Source organism: Mus caroli, unplaced genomic scaffold, assembly GCF_978045245.1.
Source record: "Mus caroli unplaced genomic scaffold, Mus_caroli_1 scaffold_1, whole genome shotgun sequence".
In the NCBI taxonomy this organism is placed as follows: Eukaryota; Metazoa; Chordata; class Mammalia; order Rodentia; family Muridae; genus Mus; species Mus caroli.
Window position 1 is genome coordinate 150,870,479 of NW_028227256.1, and position 22,195 is coordinate 150,892,673.

General features: G+C 45.1%; 1 protein-coding gene across 1 annotated transcript in view; it reads left to right on the top strand.

Moving 5' to 3' along the window:
- The first annotated feature begins 20,655 nt into the window (after positions 1–20,655).
- Shcbp1l (SHC binding and spindle associated 1 like) overlaps positions 20,656–22,195 on the top strand; it is a 31,350-nt gene continuing 29,810 nt past the window's right edge. The window contains exon 1 of the mRNA XM_021163377.2: positions 20,656–21,060. Within this exon, the coding sequence (XP_021019036.1) occupies positions 20,698–21,060 (363 nt within the window). The 5' untranslated portion in view covers positions 20,656–20,697. The remainder of the gene's footprint in view (positions 21,061–22,195) is intronic.

The window sequence follows — 22,195 nt, forward strand, 5'->3', positions numbered from 1 at the left end:
GGGAAGTACAGAGAGAGCACGCAGCCAACACCATCATCACCCTGTCGTGAAGCGGGAGGAGCTCACGGGGACCCAGCCCTCCATGAGCATTTAATGCTTGGTGGGGGTGGGGAGATGTTTTGTTCAGTGGTGCAGACACTGGCCACAAACTTCCACCCTACTCCTTCGAGTAACCCTAACTAAACTCCTTCATGGCCTCTGCTCCGGTTCCTGCCTTCAGGTTCCTGCCTTGGGTTCCTGTTCTGATTTCACTCAGTGACCTGAGAGTTGTAAGCTGAACTAAACCCTCTCCTCCACAGTTGCTTTTGGTCATGGTGTTTTACCACAACAATATAACTCCTAAGATACTAATAATGTTGCCATGACATATTTATATTTTTTATTTTTATTAATCTTTATTGGTGCGTGCGTGTGTGTGTGTGTGTGTGTGTGTGTGTGTGTGTGTTGTGTATACAATCCAGTGCCTTCTATGTGGGATGCAGGGATAGAACTCAGATTTTCAGTTTGGCTTAACAAGTGCCATTCCCCACTAAGCCATGTCTCTGGCTGTCATGTATACGTTTATAGGTGATATCTATTCCCACTTGCTTAATAACTCGTCTTTTAAATAATATCTTTAGTGTCTCTCTCCTCAGCTAGAACTCAGCTCAGAGACTCTGTGTGCCTTGATAACTCACCAGCAGTAGCTTGCATACAGAGCAGGTACTTAAACTGTATCTGTAAACCACCCTAACTGCCTCCCTTCTCTGGAGAGCAAGCCTGCTCCCTCTGGGATCTCTCTGTTCCCATTCATTCTGGCCCCACCATTTCACCTAAAGCCATGCTAAAAGTCGCAACTAGGGAAGGGCATGGTAGTGTTCGCCTTTGATCCCAGCACATGGAAGATAAGAGGCAGGTCTGATGTACACAGCTGCACTGCATAGCAAGACCCTGTCTGGGTCACAGGAGTCACCACGGGGATAACAGGATGGCAAATCTTCCAGGTCCTTGCTTGCTGCCAGGTGCCTTCCCCTAGTTGCAGACCTGGTTCTGTCACCCAGGAGCCAGTCCTGTACCTTGGTGTGGATGTCAAGGGACTCTGCTTTGCTCCTCAACCCTAGTTCCTCCAAAGATAAAAAGGAAGAGTTACAGAAACTCGTTCTGAGTGGATCTCTGACCTCTGACCTGGGAAACGCTTACCTATCTTGCGTTTTGCTTTAAGCCAGCTGTCACTTAGTGTCAGTTTCTGTTTTCTTTTTTAAAGGAAAAAAAGATGCAGAAGAGCTGTGTGCTCATTAATGTCAGAGTTGAAAGATTACAAGCCTAGGTTTGGCTTCTCGACGAGCCAGAAAGAAGTTTTGACAGGAATCTTTTTGTGATAGAAAATGGAGTGTAACTGTTACATAAAATCTTAAGATATTTGTTCATCATGAGTCAACCTGTAGAGTCAATGCAGAGGCCCCCTCCCTGCAGATGCTCTATCACTCCCCAAACAACAATTGCACAAAACAGAGTCACTGAGCTACAGGATTTAGTAGCTGCACACTGAGTGAAAGCCTATAGCGTGACAGCCCTGTGCTGAGGAAGGTCTTAGCTGAAATACAGGTGAGCAGTGTCAGAGAGGGAACTATCTAGTAGGAAGGACAAATACCCATTGCAGCCCAGAAGTTAGAACACCCCCCCCCCATTCTACCCCTCCAACTACGCGATTCTCTCACCAGTTAGACACTAAGTATCATGGAAAGGGATAGTGAGGTAGAAGAAGAAAGCCATGGAGAAGTGATGGACTACTGTCCCAAAGCTCAAACTTCAACTCGAAGAAGAAAAATCCATGACGAAGCATCGTGCAGATTGTGACTTGGTGATGGTGTAGTACAGGAAACTGTAACACTCAGGAAATAGTCGGGACCTGAACTCTTGAATTCACTTTTGAACAAACAGAGCAAGAGCCCAGCTCAGGCCCTGATAAGGCGATGGAACTTGGGAGAGGATGGGATCCATCTAAGTGCTGTGGACGCAGAGAAACTGAGTACTATACCTACCTATCCCTCCTTAGGACACACACATAGACTAGGAATGTAGGGAAATTGGTCCTTGATGGACCGGGGTATGCCATCCCCAAGAGACTTGATTGCTAACGTAGTACAGGTTAAAAGAAAAAAGATTAAGCTGTACTTAGTAGGGGAGACATTACTACCGCCAGAGTATTCAGTATACACTTCTTCCTTGGGGGGAGGGGAATGGTGTAGTAAGCTTCAAAAGTACTAACCCGCCCACCAGCTGGATGTGGCCAATAAAACGTCAAGGCCCACAGTGATTGCCAGAAGCCTGTGAGAACTGGGAATCAGACCTTAGAGACTAACATGGCAGGCTGGGGCAAGGTGCTGGGATTTAGACCTGAGCCTAACAGAACAATTCCATCACCGGTGAAGAGACTGCAGTGGCTCTAGAGGGCAGCACCACCCCAGGATGTGGAGGCTGAATGTTTCATAGTAAATGTGACATATAGAGGGATAGATGGAGTAGTGTCTCCCCTACACTGCTAACCTAATTTTTCTCTTTTGATAAAGCAATTGAAGAAGTGATTGGATCTTTTCTTAGTATATTGGACTTCACTAGTGTTTCCTTTCTGTGTCCTCTTAGCAACCAAATGCCACACACGTGGAATCCATGGTGACAAGCCCTCAGAGATTCTGTTCAGCCTCTCAAGTAATGATTATTTCTGCAATATTGCCCCCAGAGTACGTTACATGCGGTAAGAACACCCACAGGATAGAAAAACAGTAGCTAAGGAGTTGAAAAACAGATCACTAATGAAGTGGAAATTGAAGGGTTCTTTGGAAAGTCAGTTGTGTTAAATAGTGTTTTACTGGGGCCAAGACATGAAGGACTGCTCTACGGTCCATCCATGTTTTTCTCTTCTTCTTTTATAAATATATACCAAGCAACTCCTGCATTTTCACGTACAATTAGATGCCTAAGCAATCATATCATAAGCTAACGTCACCTTTAGAAAGATTGGCTTTTATTTATTTATTTATTTTTATTTTTTATTTTTTGGTTTTTCCAGACAGGAATTCTCTGTATAGCTCTGGCTGTCCTGGGACTCACTTTGTAGACCAGGCTGGCCTCGAACACAGAAATCCGCCTGCCTCTGCCTCCCAAGTGCTGGGATTAAAGGCCTGTGCCACCATGTCCGGCTCAAGATTTGCCTTTGTTTGGAAATAATAGCAGACGACATTGCTGTCTAAAAATAACTCAGTCTCTGTCACTGATATATTTGAAATTCTGGGAAAAAAAAAGTTTTCTCCTTTTCTCTTTTAACATGGGAAGATATTTTTTTCCTATCTGTGAAGTTGTTTCCCAGATATGTATCTCTTTAGCTCTGTTTCTCAGTATAGGGAGTTCTTGGAGGTGGACTTTTAAAGAGGCAGTTCCAAGAATTCTATCTCCAGCTTGCTTGTGTGTGTCTCCACTTGCTTCTCTAACTCCCCAGCCGCAGCCCTCATGAACTTACTTCTGCTTTTATAACACTCCACTGAGTATCCTGTAGCCAAATGCCGTCAGTGTCAATCTCTTTGGTAAAGAGAACACGTTTCTTACCATAACATCCACATTCTATTTCCTTTTGTAACACGTGTCATTCTTGGTACATATTCCAACCCTTACAAATATCCTTTCTGGTACCACTCAAAAACCTAACAAATTTCATTTCCAGTACATACTCAAAAAAGCTTTCACAAAACGACTGCCTGGTGTTCCTTTTAAGAATTATTCTTTCACATTAATTGTATGTAAGTCTGTGTGGCCTTTGGAGGCGCAAAGAGGTCATCAGATCCCCTGGTGCCCAGAGTTAGAGACAGTTGTGAGATGTGGGGGTTGGCAACAAAACTTGGTTCCCTGCAAGAACAATACTTACAAGAACCCTACAGTGATTTAATCTAAAACAAAAACTCCTGGAGCTGGAAGGATGGCTCAGTGGTCAAGGGCACTTATAGTTCTTACACAAGAGCCAGGTTTGCTTCTCAGCTCCACTGGCACATGGCTGCCCACAACCACACATAACTCTATTTCCAGGGGACCTGAAGTCCTCTTCTGATGTCACCATACATGGTATACATACATACTCAGGAACACACACACACACACACACACACACACACACACACACTAAATCCTTTGAAATGTTTAAAGGCAAATGAAGAAACAAAATCTAATACTTATTCTTCCAGTTCTCTGGGTAAGTATGAATATAATATTACCTTAGACTTAGCAGATATTCCAACTCCCAGGGATGGAGAAATAGATCAGCAGTTAAAGAACCTGCTGTGTAATCAAGAGTGCCAGCATTTAGATCCCCAGAGCCCATGGGAAATGCCAGGTGGGTATGGTGGCACACCTACAGTTCCCCAGCTCTTGGAAGGAGGAGACAGGGGATCCTGGGGACACGTTGGCTATCTAGACTTCCATCCTGGTGAGCTTAGGTTCAGGGGAGAACCCGTATCTTAAAGAATAGCATAGACAGCAATGAACGAGGAGCCCTGACATCAACCTTTCCCAAAGCTCAATTCCCCCAATAGAGTAGCTCTTGCTATTTCCAAGTGCTATGACTACCCAGAACAAGTGTCAGTATATCCGTGAGAGCAGCTCATGCAGTTCTATGTCAGTGAGAACGGCCACCCACCCACTCAGTCCCCTTCCCTTCTCGGCGGCCTGCATTTACCACCAGAGTAGATGACAACGGAGACTGCATTTACTATCATTTATTTTTGATTTTTTAAAGATTAATTTATTTAATATATGTGAGTAGGCTCTCGCTGTTGCTGTCTTCAGACACACACCAGAAGATGTTATCAGATCCCGTTACAGATGGTTGTGAGCCACCGTGTGGTTGCTGGGATTTGCACTCATGATCTCTGGAACTGCAGTCCGTGCTCTTAATCTCTGAGCCATCTCCCCAGGCCCCAATATATTTTATTGTTTTTATTTTATGCACATTGGTATGGTTTTGTCTTCACATATATCTGGGTTAGGTTGTCAGATCTTAGAGTTTTAGACAATTGTTAACACACAGTGGTAACAGATATTGAAATATTCGGTAATTGAAGATAAATCTTCAAATGAAAAGATGAAAGAAATCCATAAGTATTCTTCCCAAATGATCATTGTAAAGCACAGAAACATGCCAGGAAGCTGCACTATAAGGACACAATATAGAAACATCTTGTAAATGCCAGAGGCACTTGTTGCGCTCACCTCGTCCAGCAAGAAAAACGCAACACGGTCGGATTCTTCTCAACAGCCTTCTTTATCTCAGGAACACCTCGATGCTACGGGAACTCCGGAAACCCAGGGAGGACTGCTTTTATATATATATACCCCAGCACTGGGGAGAGCTATGTGTCCTCCTGGGATTGGTCAGTCTGCTGGCACTTTGATTTGTATGCACCCGCTCGGGAGGGGTTGGCGCCAGATTCGGGCTAGCACCTGCGCAGTGGCCTTGGTTATGGCGACAGTGTACCAGAGGCCGGCGCCATCTTTTAGGCGCCCGGCTGCCTACAGGCACTGACAAATGCTTACTTGACTTATCCTCTGGGCTCTGGTCCAGTCGAAATGAGCCTCCTTGTGTGGAGTTTTGTGGTGGCTGTACGGAGTGTGTCTCCTCTTGTCTCTCTAACTCCAAGTCCCAGCCCAAGTGAACTCACTTCTGCTTTTATAACACTCGACTGAGTATGACTCTCCTGTAGCCAGTCACTGTCAATCTTTTGGGTAAATACAGCTCTTTTCAAAGCATAACGACCTCGTTCCATTTCCTTTGGTAAAACACCTACGCCATTTCTGGTACATACTCAAAAGCTTACAACTGTACTTCAGCCCTACTCAAAAACCTACCACGTTTCATTTCCAATACTCAGCACTCCCAATATTCATCAGAGTTTGTCTGTGCCTTTCCAGTCTCCTAGCAAAAATCCCTAGAGATAAGGAAGGTTCTGGAGCAGGGATGAGTTTGAGAGTGATAGGTTTTGTTTGTTTGTTTTTTTGTTTTATAACATTTATTTATTTATTTATTCATTTATTTATTTAGCTCGGGTCTGTTTATATAACCCTGGCTCTTCCGGAACTTGCTATGTAGTCAAAGCTGGCCTTGAATTCAGGGATCCACCTGACTCTGCCTCTCAAGTGCTGGGATTGATGGAATGTCCCACTATGCCTGGCCTAAAATAATTTTATTCATGTTGTCTACGTGTAGGTACGCTCGCCTTAGCACACAAGTGTCTGTCAGAGGATCATTTTCAGTTCCCTTTCTACCACGTGACCCTCAAAGATCACAAGCAGGACCTCTGGCTGGGTGTGGCCAGTAACTTTACCAACTGCGGTATAGCAATGGTCCCTACATCTATCCTGCCCGCTGGCCCCAAGACACACTGCTCTCCTCTCCATCCCTGTTTTTCTCTTCTTGTTTTATAAATATGTGCCAAGCAACCCACGCATTTTCACGTACAATTCGATACCTAAGCAACCAAGTTATAAGCTAACGTCACCTTGAGAAAGATTTGCATTTTGGGGTGGGGGTGTTTCAAGACAGGGTTCCTCTGTATAGCTCTGGCTGTCCTGGGACTCACTTTGTAGACCAGGCTGGCCTCGAACACAGAAATCCGCCTGCCTCTGCCTCCCAAGTGCTGGGATTAAAGGCATGTGCCACCAGGTCCGGCTCAAGATTTGCCTTTGTTTGGAAATAATAGCAGACGACATTGCTGTCTAAAAATAACTCAGTCTCTGTCACTGATATATTTGAAATTCTGGGAAAAAAAAAGTTTTCTCCTTTTCTCTTTTAACATGGGAAGATATTTTTTTCCTATCTGTGAAGTTGTTTCCCAGATATGTATCTCTTTAGCTCTGTTTCTCAGTATAGGGAGTTCTTGGAGGTGGACTTTTAAAGAGGCAGTTCCAAGAATTCTATCTCCAGCTTGCTTGTGTGTGTCTCCACTTGCTTCTCTAACTCCCCAGCCGCAGCCCTCATGAACTTACTTCTGCTTTTATAACACTCCACTGAGTATCCTGTAGCCAAATGCCGTCAGTGTCAATCTCTTTGGTAAAGAGAACACGTTTCTTACCATAACATCCACATTCTATTTCCTTTTGTAACACGTGTCATTCTTGGTACATATTCCAACCCTTACAAATATCCTTTCTGGTACCACTCAAAAACCTAACAAATTTCATTTCCAGTACATACTCAAAAAAGCTTTCACAAAACGACTGCCTGGTGTTCCTTTTAAGAATTATTCTTTCACATTAATTGTATGTAAGTCTGTGTGGCCTTTGGAGGCGCAAAGAGGTCATCAGATCCCCTGGTGCCCAGAGTTAGAGACAGTTGTGAGATGTGGGGGTTGGCAACAAAACTTGGTTCCCTGCAAGAACAATACTTACAAGAACCCTACAGTGATTTAATCTAAAACAAAAACTCCTGGAGCTGGAAGGATGGCTCAGTGGTCAAGGGCACTTATAGTTCTTACACAAGAGCCAGGTTTGCTTCTCAGCTCCACTGGCACATGGCTGCCCACAACCACACATAACTCTATTTCCAGGGGACCTGAAGTCCTCTTCTGATGTCACCATACATGGTATACATACATACTCAGGAACACACACACACACACACACACACACACACACTAAATCCTTTGAAATGTTTAAAGGCAAATGAAGAAACAAAATCTAATACTTATTCTTCCAGTTCTCTGGGTAAGTATGAATATAATATTACCTTAGACTTAGCAGATATTCCAACTCCCAGGGATGGAGAAATAGATCAGCAGTTAAAGAACCTGCTGTGTAATCAAGAGTGCCAGCATTTAGATCCCCAGAGCCCATGGGAAATGCCAGGTGGGTATGGTGGCACACCTACAGTTCCCCAGCTCTTGGAAGGAGGAGACAGGGGATCCTGGGGACACGTTGGCTATCTAGACTTCCATCCTGGTGAGCTTAGGTTCAGGGGAGAACCCGTATCTTAAAGAATAGCATAGACAGCAATGAACGAGGAGCCCTGACATCAACCTTTCCCAAAGCTCAATTCCCCCAATAGAGTAGCTCTTGCTATTTCCAAGTGCTATGACTACCCAGAACAAGTGTCAGTATATCCGTGAGAGCAGCTCATGCAGTTCTATGTCAGTGAGAACGGCCACCCACCCACTCAGTCCCCTTCCCTTCTCGGCGGCCTGCATTTACCACCAGAGTAGATGACAACGGAGACTGCATTTACTATCATTTATTTTTGATTTTTTAAAGATTAATTTATTTAATATATGTGAGTAGGCTCTCGCTGTTGCTGTCTTCAGACACACACCAGAAGATGTTATCAGATCCCGTTACAGATGGTTGTGAGCCACCGTGTGGTTGCTGGGATTTGCACTCATGATCTCTGGAACTGCAGTCCGTGCTCTTAATCTCTGAGCCATCTCCCCAGGCCCCAATATATTTTATTGTTTTTATTTTATGCACATTGGTATGGTTTTGTCTTCACATATATCTGGGTTAGGTTGTCAGATCTTAGAGTTTTAGACAATTGTTAACACACAGTGGTAACAGATATTGAAATATTCGGTAATTGAAGATAAATCTTCAAATGAAAAGATGAAAGAAATCCATAAGTATTCTTCCCAAATGATCATTGTAAAGCACAGAAACATGCCAGGAAGCTGCACTATAAGGACACAATATAGAAACATCTTGTAAATGCCAGAGGCACTTGTTGCGCTCACCTCGTCCAGCAAGAAAAACGCAACACGGTCGGATTCTTCTCAACAGCCTTCTTTATCTCAGGAACACCTCGATGCTACGGGAACTCCGGAAACCCAGGGAGGACTGCTTTTATATATATATACCCCAGCACTGGGGAGAGCTATGTGTCCTCCTGGGATTGGTCAGTCTGCTGGCACTTTGATTTGTATGCACCCGCTCGGGAGGGGTTGGCGCCAGATTCGGGCTAGCACCTGCGCAGTGGCCTTGGTTATGGCGACAGTGTACCAGAGGCCGGCGCCATCTTTTAGGCGCCCGGCTGCCTACAGGCACTGACAAATGCTTACTTGACTTATCCTCTGGGCTCTGGTCCAGTCGAAATGAGCCTCCTTGTGTGGAGTTTTGTGGTGGCTGTACGGAGTGTGTCTCCTCTTGTCTCTCTAACTCCAAGTCCCAGCCCAAGTGAACTCACTTCTGCTTTTATAACACTCGACTGAGTATGACTCTCCTGTAGCCAGTCACTGTCAATCTTTTGGGTAAATACAGCTCTTTTCAAAGCATAACGACCTCGTTCCATTTCCTTTGGTAAAACACCTACGCCATTTCTGGTACATACTCAAAAGCTTACAACTGTACTTCAGCCCTACTCAAAAACCTACCACGTTTCATTTCCAATACTCAGCACTCCCAATATTCATCAGAGTTTGTCTGTGCCTTTCCAGTCTCCTAGCAAAAATCCCTAGAGATAAGGAAGGTTCTGGAGCAGGGATGAGTTTGAGAGTGATAGGTTTTGTTTGTTTGTTTTTTTGTTTTATAACATTTATTTATTTATTTATTCATTTATTTATTTAGCTCGGGTCTGTTTATATAACCCTGGCTCTTCCGGAACTTGCTATGTAGTCAAAGCTGGCCTTGAATTCAGGGATCCACCTGACTCTGCCTCTCAAGTGCTGGGATTGATGGGATGTCCCACTATGCCTGGCCTAAAATAATTTTATTCATGTTGTCTACGTGTAGGTACGCTCGCCTTAGCACACAAGTGTCTGTCAGAGGATCATTTTCAGTTCCCTTTCTACCACGTGACCCTCAAAGATCACAAGCAGGACCTCTGGCTGGGTGTGGCCAGTAACTTTACCAACTGCGGTATAGCAATGGTCCCTACATCTATCCTGCCCGCTGGCCCCAAGACACACTGCTCTCCTCTCCATCCCTGTTTTTCTCTTCTTGTTTTATAAATATGTGCCAAGCAACCCACGCATTTTCACGTACAATTCGATACCTAAGCAACCAAGTTATAAGCTAACGTCACCTTGAGAAAGATTTGCATTTTGGGGTGGGGGTGTTTCAAGACAGGGTTCCTCTGTATAGCTCTGGCTGTCCTGGGACTCACTTTGTAGACCAGGCTGGCCTCGAACACAGAAATCCGCCTGCCTCTGCCTCCCAAGTGCTGGGATTAAAGGCATGTGCCACCAGGTCCGGCTCAAGATTTGCCTTTGTTTGGAAATAATAGCAGACGACATTGCTGTCTAAAAATAACTCAGTCTCTGTCACTGATATATTTGAAATTCTGGGAAAAAAAAAGTTTTCTCCTTTTCTCTTTTAACATGGGAAGATATTTTTTTCCTATCTGTGAAGTTGTTTCCCAGATATGTATCTCTTTAGCTCTGTTTCTCAGTATAGGGAGTTCTTGGAGGTGGACTTTTAAAGAGGCAGTTCCAAGAATTCTATCTCCAGCTTGCTTGTGTGTGTCTCCACTTGCTTCTCTAACTCCCCAGCCGCAGCCCTCATGAACTTACTTCTGCTTTTATAACACTCCACTGAGTATCCTGTAGCCAAATGCCGTCAGTGTCAATCTCTTTGGTAAAGAGAACACGTTTCTTACCATAACATCCACATTCTATTTCCTTTTGTAACACGTGTCATTCTTGGTACATATTCCAACCCTTACAAATATCCTTTCTGGTACCACTCAAAAACCTAACAAATTTCATTTCCAGTACATACTCAAAAAAGCTTTCACAAAACGACTGCCTGGTGTTCCTTTTAAGAATTATTCTTTCACATTAATTGTATGTAAGTCTGTGTGGCCTTTGGAGGCGCAAAGAGGTCATCAGATCCCCTGGTGCCCAGAGTTAGAGACAGTTGTGAGATGTGGGGGTTGGCAACAAAACTTGGTTCCCTGCAAGAACAATACTTACAAGAACCCTACAGTGATTTAATCTAAAACAAAAACTCCTGGAGCTGGAAGGATGGCTCAGTGGTCAAGGGCACTTATAGTTCTTACACAAGAGCCAGGTTTGCTTCTCAGCTCCACTGGCACATGGCTGCCCACAACCACACATAACTCTATTTCCAGGGGACCTGAAGTCCTCTTCTGATGTCACCATACATGGTATACATACATACTCAGGAACACACACACACACACACACTAAATCCTTTGAAATGTTTAAAGGCAAATGAAGAAACAAAATCTAATACTTATTCTTCCAGTTCTCTGGGTAAGTATGAATATAATATTACCTTAGACTTAGCAGATATTCCAACTCCCAGGGATGGAGAAATAGATCAGCAGTTAAAGAACCTGCTGTGTAATCAAGAGTGCCAGCATTTAGATCCCCAGAGCCCATGGGAAATGCCAGGTGGGTATGGTGGCACACCTACAGTTCCCCAGCTCTTGGAAGGAGGAGACAGGGGATCCTGGGGACACGTTGGCTATCTAGACTTCCATCCTGGTGAGCTTAGGTTCAGGGGAGAACCCGTATCTTAAAGAATAGCATAGACAGCAATGAACGAGGAGCCCTGACATCAACCTTTCCCAAAGCTCAATTCCCCCAATAGAGTAGCTCTTGCTATTTCCAAGTGCTATGACTACCCAGAACAAGTGTCAGTATATCCGTGAGAGCAGCTCATGCAGTTCTATGTCAGTGAGAACGGCCACCCACCCACTCAGTCCCCTTCCCTTCTCGGCGGCCTGCATTTACCACCAGAGTAGATGACAACGGAGACTGCATTTACTATCATTTATTTTTGATTTTTTAAAGATTAATTTATTTAATATATGTGAGTAGGCTCTCGCTGTTGCTGTCTTCAGACACACACCAGAAGATGTTATCAGATCCCGTTACAGATGGTTGTGAGCCACCGTGTGGTTGCTGGGATTTGCACTCATGATCTCTGGAACTGCAGTCCGTGCTCTTAATCTCTGAGCCATCCCTCCAGGCCCCAATATATTTTATTGTTTTTATTTTATGCACATTGGTATGGTTTTGTCTTCACATATATCTGGGTTAGGTTGTCAGATCTTAGAGTTTTAGACAATTGTTAACACACAGTGGTAACAGATATTGAAATATTCGGTAATTGAAGATAAATCTTCAAATGAAAAGATGAAAGAAATCCATAAGTATTCTTCCCAAATGATCATTGTAAAGCACAGAAACATGCCAGGAAGCTGCACTATAAGGACACAATATAGAAACATCTTGTAAATGCCAGAGGCACTTGTTGCGCTCACCTCGTCCAGCAAGAAAAACGCAACACGGTCGGATTCTTCTCAACAGCCTTCTTTATCTCAGGAACACCTCGATGCTACGGGAACTCCGGAAACCCAGGGAGGACTGCTTTTATATATATATATACCCCAGCACTGGGGAGAGCTATGTGTCCTCCTGGGATTGGTCAGTCTGCTGGCACTTTGATTTGTATGCACCCGCTCGGGAGGGGTTGGCGCCAGATTCGGGCTAGCACCTGCGCAGTGGCCTTGGTTATGGCGACAGTGTACCAGAGGCCGGCGCCATCTTTTAGGCGCCCGGCTGCCTACAGGCACTGACAAATGCTTACTTGACTTATCCTCTGGGCTCTGGTCCAGTCGAAATGAGCCTCCTTGTGTGGAGTTTTGTGGTGGCTGTACGGAGTGTGTCTCCTCTTGTCTCTCTAACTCCAAGTCCCAGCCCAAGTGAACTCACTTCTGCTTTTATAACACTCGACTGAGTATGACTCTCCTGTAGCCAGTCACTGTCAATCTTTTGGGTAAATACAGCTCTTTTCAAAGCATAACGACCTCGTTCCATTTCCTTTGGTAAAACACCTACGCCATTTCTGGTACATACTCAAAAGCTTACAACTGTACTTCAGCCCTACTCAAAAACCTACCACGTTTCATTTCCAATACTCAGCACTCCCAATATTCATCAGAGTTTGTCTGTGCCTTTCCAGTCTCCTAGCAAAAATCCCTAGAGATAAGGAAGGTTCTGGAGCAGGGATGAGTTTGAGAGTGATAGGTTTTGTTTGTTTGTTTTTTTGTTTTATAACATTTATTTATTTATTTATTCATTTATTTATTTAGCTCGGGTCTGTTTATATAACCCTGGCTCTTCCGGAACTTGCTATGTAGTCAAAGCTGGCCTTGAATTCAGGGATCCACCTGACTCTGCCTCTCAAGTGCTGGGATTGATGGGATGTCCCACTATGCCTGGCCTAAAATAATTTTATTCATGTTGTCTACGTGTAGGTACGCTCGCCTTAGCACACAAGTGTCTGTCAGAGGATCATTTTCAGTTCCCTTTCTACCACGTGACCCTCAAAGATCACAAGCAGGACCTCTGGCTGGGTGTGGCCTGTAACTTTACCAACTGCGGTATAGCAATGGTCCCTACATCTATCCTGCCCCCTGGCCCCAAGACACACTGCTCTCCTCTCCATCCCTGTTTTTCTCTTCTTGTTTTATAAATATGTGCCAAGCAACCCACGCATTTTCACGTACAATTCGATACCTAAGCAACCAAGTCATAAGCTAATGTCACCTTGAGAAAGATTTGCATTTTGGGGTGGGGGTGTTTCAAGACAGGGTTTCTCTGTATAGCTCTGGCTGTCCTGGGACTCACTTTGTAGACCAGGCTGGCCTCGAACACAGAAATTCGACTGCCTCTGCCTCCCAAGTGCTGGGATTAAAGGCATGTGCCACCAGGTCTGGCTCAAGATTTGCCTTTGTTTGGAAATAATAGCAGACGACATTGCTGTCTAAAAATAACTCGGTTTCTGTCACTGATATATTTGACCCTTCTGAAAAAATGAAAAAAAGCTCTCTCCTTTTCTCTTTTAACATGGGAAGACATTTTTTTTTGTTTTTCCTGTCTGTGAAGTTGTTTTCCAGACGTGTAGCTATTTAGCTCTGTTTTTCAGTATAGGGAGTTCTTGGAAGTGGATTTTTAAAGAGGCAGTTCCAAGAATTCTATCTCCAGCTTGCTTGTGTGTGTCTCCTCTTGCTTCTCTAACTCCCCAGCCGCAGCCCTCATGAACTTACTTCTGCTTTTATAACACTCCACTGAGTATCCTGTAGCCAAATGCAGTCAGTGTCAATCTCTTTGGTAAAGAGAACACGTTTCTTACGATAACATCCACATTCTATTTCCTTTTGTAACAGGTGTCATTTTCGGTATATTTTCCAACCCTTACAGATGTCCTTTCTGGTACCACTCAAAAACCTAACACATTTCATTTCTGGCACATACTCAAAAAGTTTTCACTAAATGACTGGCTGTTGTTTTTTAAGAATTATTCTTTCACATTAATTGTATGTAAGTCTTGTTGCCTTTGGAGTCCCCAAGAGGTCATCAGATCCCCTGGAGCCAGAGTTACAGACAGTTTTGAGATGTGGGGGTTGGCAACAAAACTTGGTTCCCTGCAAGAACAATACTTACAAGAACCCTACAGTGATTTAATCTAAAACAAAATCTCCTTGAGCTGGAAGGATTGCTCAGTGGTTAAGGGCACTTATAGCTCTTGCCATATTGCCAAGTTTGCTTTTCAGCTCCACCTGGGAAATGCTTAAGTCTCTTCTGTTTTGCCTTAAGCCAGCTGTCACTAGGTGTCAGTGTCTGTTTTCTTTTTAAAGGAAAAAAAAAAAAAAAAGATACAGGGGAGCTGTTTGCTCAGTGACTTCAGATTTGAAAGATTAGAAGGCTGGGTTTGGCTTCATGATGAGCCAGAAAGAAGTTTTGACCGGAAGTGTTTTCTGATAGAAAATGGAGTGTAACTGTTACATAAAATCTTAAGAAGTTTGTACATCATGAGTCAACCTGTAGAGTCAATGCCCAGGCCCTCTCCCTGCAGATGCTCTAACACTCCCCAAACAACAATTACACAAAACAGAGTCACTGAGTTACAGGATTTATTAGCTGCCCACTGACTAAAAGCCTATAGCGTTACATCCTTGTGGTGAGGAAGGTCTTAGCTGAAATACAGGTGGGCAGTGTCAGAGAGGGAACAACCTAGTATGAAGGACAAATACCCATTGCAGTACAGAAGTTGTAACCTCCCCGCCCCCATTCTACCCCTCCAGCTACGTGATTCGCTCCCCAGTTAGACACTAAGTATCACAGAAAGAGATAGTGAGGTAGAAGAAGAAAGCCATGGAGAAGTGATGGACTACTGTCCCGAAGCTCAAACTTCAACTGAAAGAAGAAAAATCCATGACGAAGCATCGTGCAGATTGGGACTTGGCGATGGTGTAGTACAGGAAACTGTAACACTCAGGAAATAGTCAGGACCTGAACTCTTGAATTCACTTTTGAACAAACAGAGCAAGAGCCCAGCTCAGGCCGTGATAAGGCGATGGAACTTGGGGGAAGATGGGATCCGTCTAAGTGCTGTGAATGCAGAGAATCTGTGTAATATACCTACCTATCCCTCCTTAGGACAAAGATGCATAGACTAGGAATGTAGGGAAATTGGTCCTTGATGGACCCGGTTATGCCATCCCCAAGAGACTTGATTGCTAACGTAGTACAGGTTAAAAGAAAAAAGATTAAGCTGTACTTAGTAGGGGAGACATTACTACCGCCAGAGTATTCAGTATACACTTCTTCCTTGGGGGGAGGGGAATGGTGTAGTAAGCTTCAAAATTACTAACCCGCCCACCAGCTGGATGTGGCCAATAAAACGTCAAGGCCCACAGTGATTGCCAGAAGCCTGTGAGAACTGGGAATCAGACCTTAGAGACTAACATGGCAGGCTGGGGCAAGGTGCTTGGATTTAGACCTGAGCCTAACAGAACAATTCCATCACCGGTGAAGAGACTGCAGTGGCTCTAGAGGGCAGCACCGCCCCAGGATGTGGAGGCTGAATGTTTCATAGTAAATGTGAGATATAGAGGGATAGATGGAGTAGTGTCTCCCCTACACTGCTGACCTAATTTTTCTCTTTTGACGAAGCAATTGAAGAAGCGATTGGATTTTTTCTTAGTATATTGGACTTCACTAGTGTTTCCTTTCTGTGTCCTCTTAGCAACCAAATGTCCCACACTTGGAATCCATGGTGACAAGCCCTCAGAGATTCTGTCCAGGCTCTGTAGTAATGTTTATTTCTGCAATATTGACGCCTGAGTGTGGTATGGGCTCTAAGAATGCCCAGAGCACAGAAAAACAGTAGCTAAGGAATCTAAAAACGGGTCACTGTTGAAGTGGAAACTTAAGGGTTCTTTGGAAAGTCAGTTGTGTTAGATGGTGTTTTGCTGGGGCAAAGACATGAAGAACGTTTTGTTAAAGTGGAACCAGGTGTGAAAACCTGAGGTGGACTCTGGGAGGAATGTTTCGCTGAAGCAGACACAGGAGGAAGGATGATGTGCTAAAGCAAGCACGTCATGAAGGACTCTTTGCTAATGACACACATGTATTGGTCTGCCTTACAATGCATAGCTGAGCTGCATTTGCCAGGACTCCATAGAGAGAAACGCACCAAAACACTTTTGGTGGTGTGCTGCAGTTTCTTGCTGCCTCCTCTGATTCCGGCTGATTGGAGACATGGTTTGAGGCAAGGCACATGGAAGATATGTGATATTTGCAGGGTATAAAAAGAACTTCACGGAGTGATGGAGACAGAGCTTGGCTTGCTGGTACAGCTAGCTCTGCAAACTTGTGGGTCTCCAGTCTTTGCTGATCTTTGTTTCCCTGGAAGCGGAACAGCAGACAACTTCTGGTATTTCTGTTGGTCCCTCCTGCTGACTCAAGCAGAGGTTGAGGCTTGCCTGTGTCTGCTAGGTGGTATAACCACTGTTGGCAACCAGATTCTACTGAATTGGACTGCTGGTATAGCTGTGAAGTGTTTGCAAGTGGATCAAGCTGCTGCTGCCTGCTAAACTATGAACTGAACTGCCATTTTCCAGACAACACAGATGGGAGTTGCTCCAAAGAACCCTTCTAAACAGGTCCACTTCCCCGTATCCTTTCTTTTCCACTACCTCTGGTGGGTGGTGGGCCTGAAAGTAGGTTAAAGTCTTTAAGAACCACCATTAAAATATGGTTTGAACAAATTAGAGTTACACACTGTGTGGGTAGACAGGGGCATTTCCAGAGGCTGTAAGGTTGTTTAAAGAAAATCTCAGAGACATGAGGTTAGGTTACTGCCCTCTCATCTGTGGGCCAATATCCTGGCTAGTTTTTATATCAACTTGACACAAGTTAACGTCATCTTAGAGGAGGACACCTCAATTAAGAAAAAGTCTCCATAAGATATGGCTATAGGCAAGCCAAGAGGGCATTTTCTTAATTAGTGATGGATAGGGGAGGGCTCAGCCCATTGTGTGTTGGACCACACCTGGGTTCTAAAAGAAAGCTGGCTGAGCAAGCTATGAGGAACAAGTCAGTGAGCAGCAGCCCTCCATGGCCTCTGCATCAGCTCCTGTCTCTAAATTCCTGCCTGGCCTGAGCTCCTGCTTTGGTTTTCCTCAATGGACTACGATTCAGGACATATAGGCCAAGTAGACCCTAGCTGCTTTTGGTTATGTGTTTCATCACAGAAATAGAAGCCCTTACTCCGACAGCCAAGGGGTCCCTGAAGCATCATGAACTGTAAAGGTTATTGCTTCTCCTGCCCGTTGTGCCTCAATAGAGTGAGTCCCTGTGGCTGAAGACAGCAGATGTTTTAGCTGAAGCACATGAGGAAATCAAGCTTGTACTGAACTAGAATCTCCCTCCCTGGTGCCAGATGGTGGGGAACTGTCTCCAACAATTTTGCTTAGCTATTGACCCTGTGTGCGTGCGACAGTACCAACACGTCAGGCCAGAAGTTCCCAGTGGTGTAATAGCGTCACGACTATTTTGGGTGCAACCAATGGCTTTTCTGTTATATTTAATGCTACAACACAGGAGGGAACAAACAGCTGGTACCACGTGATGTCCTGAACACAGGTTTCATAGCACGCCTCCCTATCCTCCAGTTCTTACATCCTTTCCATCTCTTCCACAATGTTCCTTTATAGCCAGAACTGTTTTTTAATCCTTTGTAAGAGTGACTAATGACTTAGGGTCTTGTTTTGTAATTCTGGCTGTCCTGGAACTCATAGAGATCTGCCTGCCTCTGCCTCCCGGTGGCTCTGCATTCTTCACACCATTCTCCCTTCTATTTTATTCCTGTCTGAGTTGCCTACAACTTACTTCTCTTTCATAACTCAGCTCCACTGGGAATTTTATCTGCTCACGGAAATATAAATCAATACTTCTGGGGAAAAAACAATCTGGCAATCTGAAGTTGCTAACGTCGTCCTTTTCATAAATTAAAATTTAACAAAAGTTTAGTTAAGAATCCCACTTTGTGGCCCTGACTGGCCTTGAACTTAGAGACCCTCCTACCTCTGCCTCTCAAGAGCTGGGATTAATCTACCCCAGCTCTAAAAGGGTTTTTGTTTGTTTGTTTGTTTTGGGGGTTTGTTTGTTTGTTTTCTTTGAGACAGGGTTTCTCTGTACAGCCCCGGCTGTCCTGGAACTCTCTTTTTAGACCAGGCTGGCCTCGAACTCAGAAATCTGCCTGCTTCTGCCTCCCGAGTGCTGGGATTAAAGGTGTGCACCACCACTGCCCAGCACTAAAAGCTATTTTTAAAAAGACTCGGGTTAAATATTGATTACTCTGGCAAGAAGGAGATTGTTTTCTTCCATGCTTTGGATTTTTTGTTTATATTTATTTATTTTATTTTATGTGTATGAGTGTTTTGCCTGCATGTGTGTATGTATATGTAGCATATGTGTGCAGTACCTACAGGGGGCACAAAAGCATCTGATTCTCTGGAACAGGAGCTACCATGTGAGTTCTGGGAATCAAACCCTGGACCTCTGGAAGAGCAATGAGTCCTCTTAACTGCTGAGACATTTCTCCAGCCCCAACATAGTATGGCTTTGAAATATGTATGTAATAATCATAGTCCTTACACATGTTGTTGCCTACACTTTGCTTAGGGTAAGCAGGCCTTGTGTCTTTCATCTGTATGCCTTTGGCGTCTACACGGTGCCTGTCTGGCACTTAGTAGTTCCTATGAAACATCTGTTTGTTTCCGGAAGAAACAAAAACTGGTGCTGTGTTTGAAATTTAAACACTTTGAACTAGCTCACAGGATGTTTTTTTTTACTCTAAACTTAAGGGCTAAACTAATACTAATAAAATAATTATTTTTTAAAGAAAGGAAGAGCAAAGTATTTAAAACAAAATAACAAGAGTAAGCAGGGGGTGGCAGTGGGTGCCTATCACCATAGTGCCTGGGAGGCAGACGCAGGGCCCTGCAAGCTTGAGGCTCAGTCTACACAACACACCAGGCAAGCATGGACTGCACAGTAAGACCCTTCACACACACACACACACACACACACACACACACACGAGGTAATGAATTAAAAGAAGAGAAAAACAGCCCTGTAATAGATTTTATTTGAATGGGTGGTCTTGGGTGGTTATAATGGCACCATTTTAAAGAAGGTCAGAAACTCCAGACAAATACAGTGAAGTGTGAATACAGAATAATTCAAGTCCTAATTGTTTTCTGCACTACAGTAGCAAGATACAAATGGGAACATCTCCTTCAAAATAAACTCACAACTTCACACAGTGTCCTTCCAAGTGAGCGAGAGGGAAGGCAGGTGTTTTCCCAAGGCACCTCAGCTCGGGGGCTGTGCGCCCCAGCACAGAGTCCAGATAGAGTAAACAGACGGTATTCCAACGGGCTCAATACACAAGCAGTCTCACATACCGGGAACTGGAGTCCTGATGGTCATCAAAGGCCGGGAGCAACATTTAGGAAAATGGGCTTGCTCACCGTCGCCACCGCTGAAATCCATGTTGATAAGGGTTGCAGTACTGTAAACACCCATCAGGGAGAATTCTGAGCAGCTCCACAGATTAATTTGTCCCATTGGCTTAATCACATCTTCACACACACACACACACACAAAGAGCAATTTGTTTATGATATGAAGGGACGCCTAAACTGAGATCCGCATGGAAAGGTGATCCCGGGTGCCTACATCTATCCGCAGAGTTTTCTCTGGTAATAACCAGCTGGTTCCAGTCACAAATGCTTCCTAGAATAAAAATATGTTTCCTGGGCTGGTGAGATGGCTCAGTGGGTAAGAGCACCCGACTGCTCTTCCGAAGGTCCAGAGTTCAAATCCCAGCAACCACATGGTGGCTCACAACCATCCACAACGAGATCTGGCGCCCTCTTCTGGAGTGTCTGAAGACAGCTACAGTGTACTTATATATAATAAATAAATCTTTAAAAAAAATATGTTTCCTTTGGCTGGGGGGTCTGATTCAATCGGTAGAGTGCTTGTCTAGCAGGTAATGAACCGCCCCATTGAGTGGGGCAGGCCTGTGAACCCAGCACTTGAGACGGAGAGGCAGGAGGATCAGAAATTCAAGGTCATCCTTGGCTACCTAGATACTTCGAAGCTTGCCTGGCCCTGAAATGTTTCAGGACCTAAGGGGTGGATGGGTGGGGACCAAGGAGCTCCTAGGTTCTGCCATTAGGCGATTCCAAGGAGCAATGGGCGGGGTCAGAGGCAGGACCCCGCCCCTATCCCCGCCCCCGCGCAGCGTGCTCCCACCGCCCCCGCACCTGCCTTTATTTCCCGCCCGCGCACGTGCTCGCCCACGGAGCGCGCACCGGCTGCGTGGTCCCACGAGGGGAGGGCGGCCAACGGCTGCGGCACGAACATGGAGTCGGATGCCACGACCTCAGAGCCCGAGGCCTCGGTCGGGAGTGACAGCTCACCAGCGGAGCGGACTGTCTTAGCCACCCTCCGGGACTCGGTGGCCGCGCCCGCCAGGGGTCTCATGTCCCCCGTGCGCTCGGTAGTGGCCTCCCCGCGCCCCGTGAAGGGCAAGGCGGCACGGCGACGGCTCCAGCTCCCGCCGGTCACCCAAGCCGAAACAGGTGACGAGGAGCCCGTGCCCGCGGTGCCTGAGGACCAGGAGGAGGCGCAGCCCCTGCCACCGATCTATGCATCCCCCATGAGGGGCATGTGGCGCAGTGAGAAGGTGGCTCTGTACTGCGACCAGGTGCTACAGGGCTCGAAGGTGCGAAGCTGCAGAGGGGCCAGCTCAGGGAGGTTTGGGTCTTTCCCACAGCAGGAAAAGCAAATCTGTCCCTTCAAAACAGTCTTTTGGGGGGGGGGAAATCAGTCTTTTGGAGTCAAGGGGTACAGAATGCCACCTTGGTCACCTTAGTCGTTGCCCAGACCCTCAGCTCCTGCCCTAGAGAACTTGACTAACCTGTTATACAAAATTGTCAGTTAAAATGACACCTTCTAAAAGATGAGGCCGTGGAGGGCTCATCACAGTCTGGGCATACATCTTACTGTCCACTCAAATACACAGGGCTCGGTGTCCACACACCCTAGTGTCCACACGTCTCATTGTTAACACACCCCAGTTTTTAATACATCTTCATATTAGGCCCAAACATAAAGCAAATATTACGTTGGAATTGTGAAAATGGCAGCTAGAGAGACGGCTCCTTGGTTAAAAACATTTGCTGTTCTTGTAGAGGGATCAATTTTCCTGTCCCAGAACCCACAAGGTGACTCCCATCCATCCGACACTCCTGTTTCAAGGGATCCCAGATCCTCTCTGAGCCTTCCCAGGCATCAGGCGCAAGGGTGGTGTGAATACACGGATGCACATAAAAACAGGCATAAGATGTCCTAAGAATGGTTCCCAGTCAGTAAGTCACGATGTAGACAGATGTTTTGCATGGAAAGCACCTGATAACACCAAACAGAGTGGCACATGCCTTAAATCCCAGCACTTGGGAGGCAGAGGCAGGCGGATTTCTGAGTTCAAGGCCAGCCTGGTATACAGAGTGAATTCCAGGACAGCCAAGGCTACACAGAGAAACTCTGTCTCAAAAAAACAAAACAAAACAAAACAAAACAAAACAAAACAAAAACCCCACCAATCAGAACAAATAGCATACATTTTAATACTGCATTTTATTTAAAGTATAGCAGAAGAATTTGTGTACAAGTATATTCGTTGCAGTGATGGGTATAAAAATTGGTGCTGAGCATGGTGACTCATGCCTTGTTTGTCTTTTTTTTTTTTTTTTTTTTTTTGGACAGGGTTAGCCTGGAACTTGCTATGTAGACCAGGTTAGGCCAGAACTCACAATAATCCACCAGGTTGGGCCAGAACTCACAATAATCCACCTGCC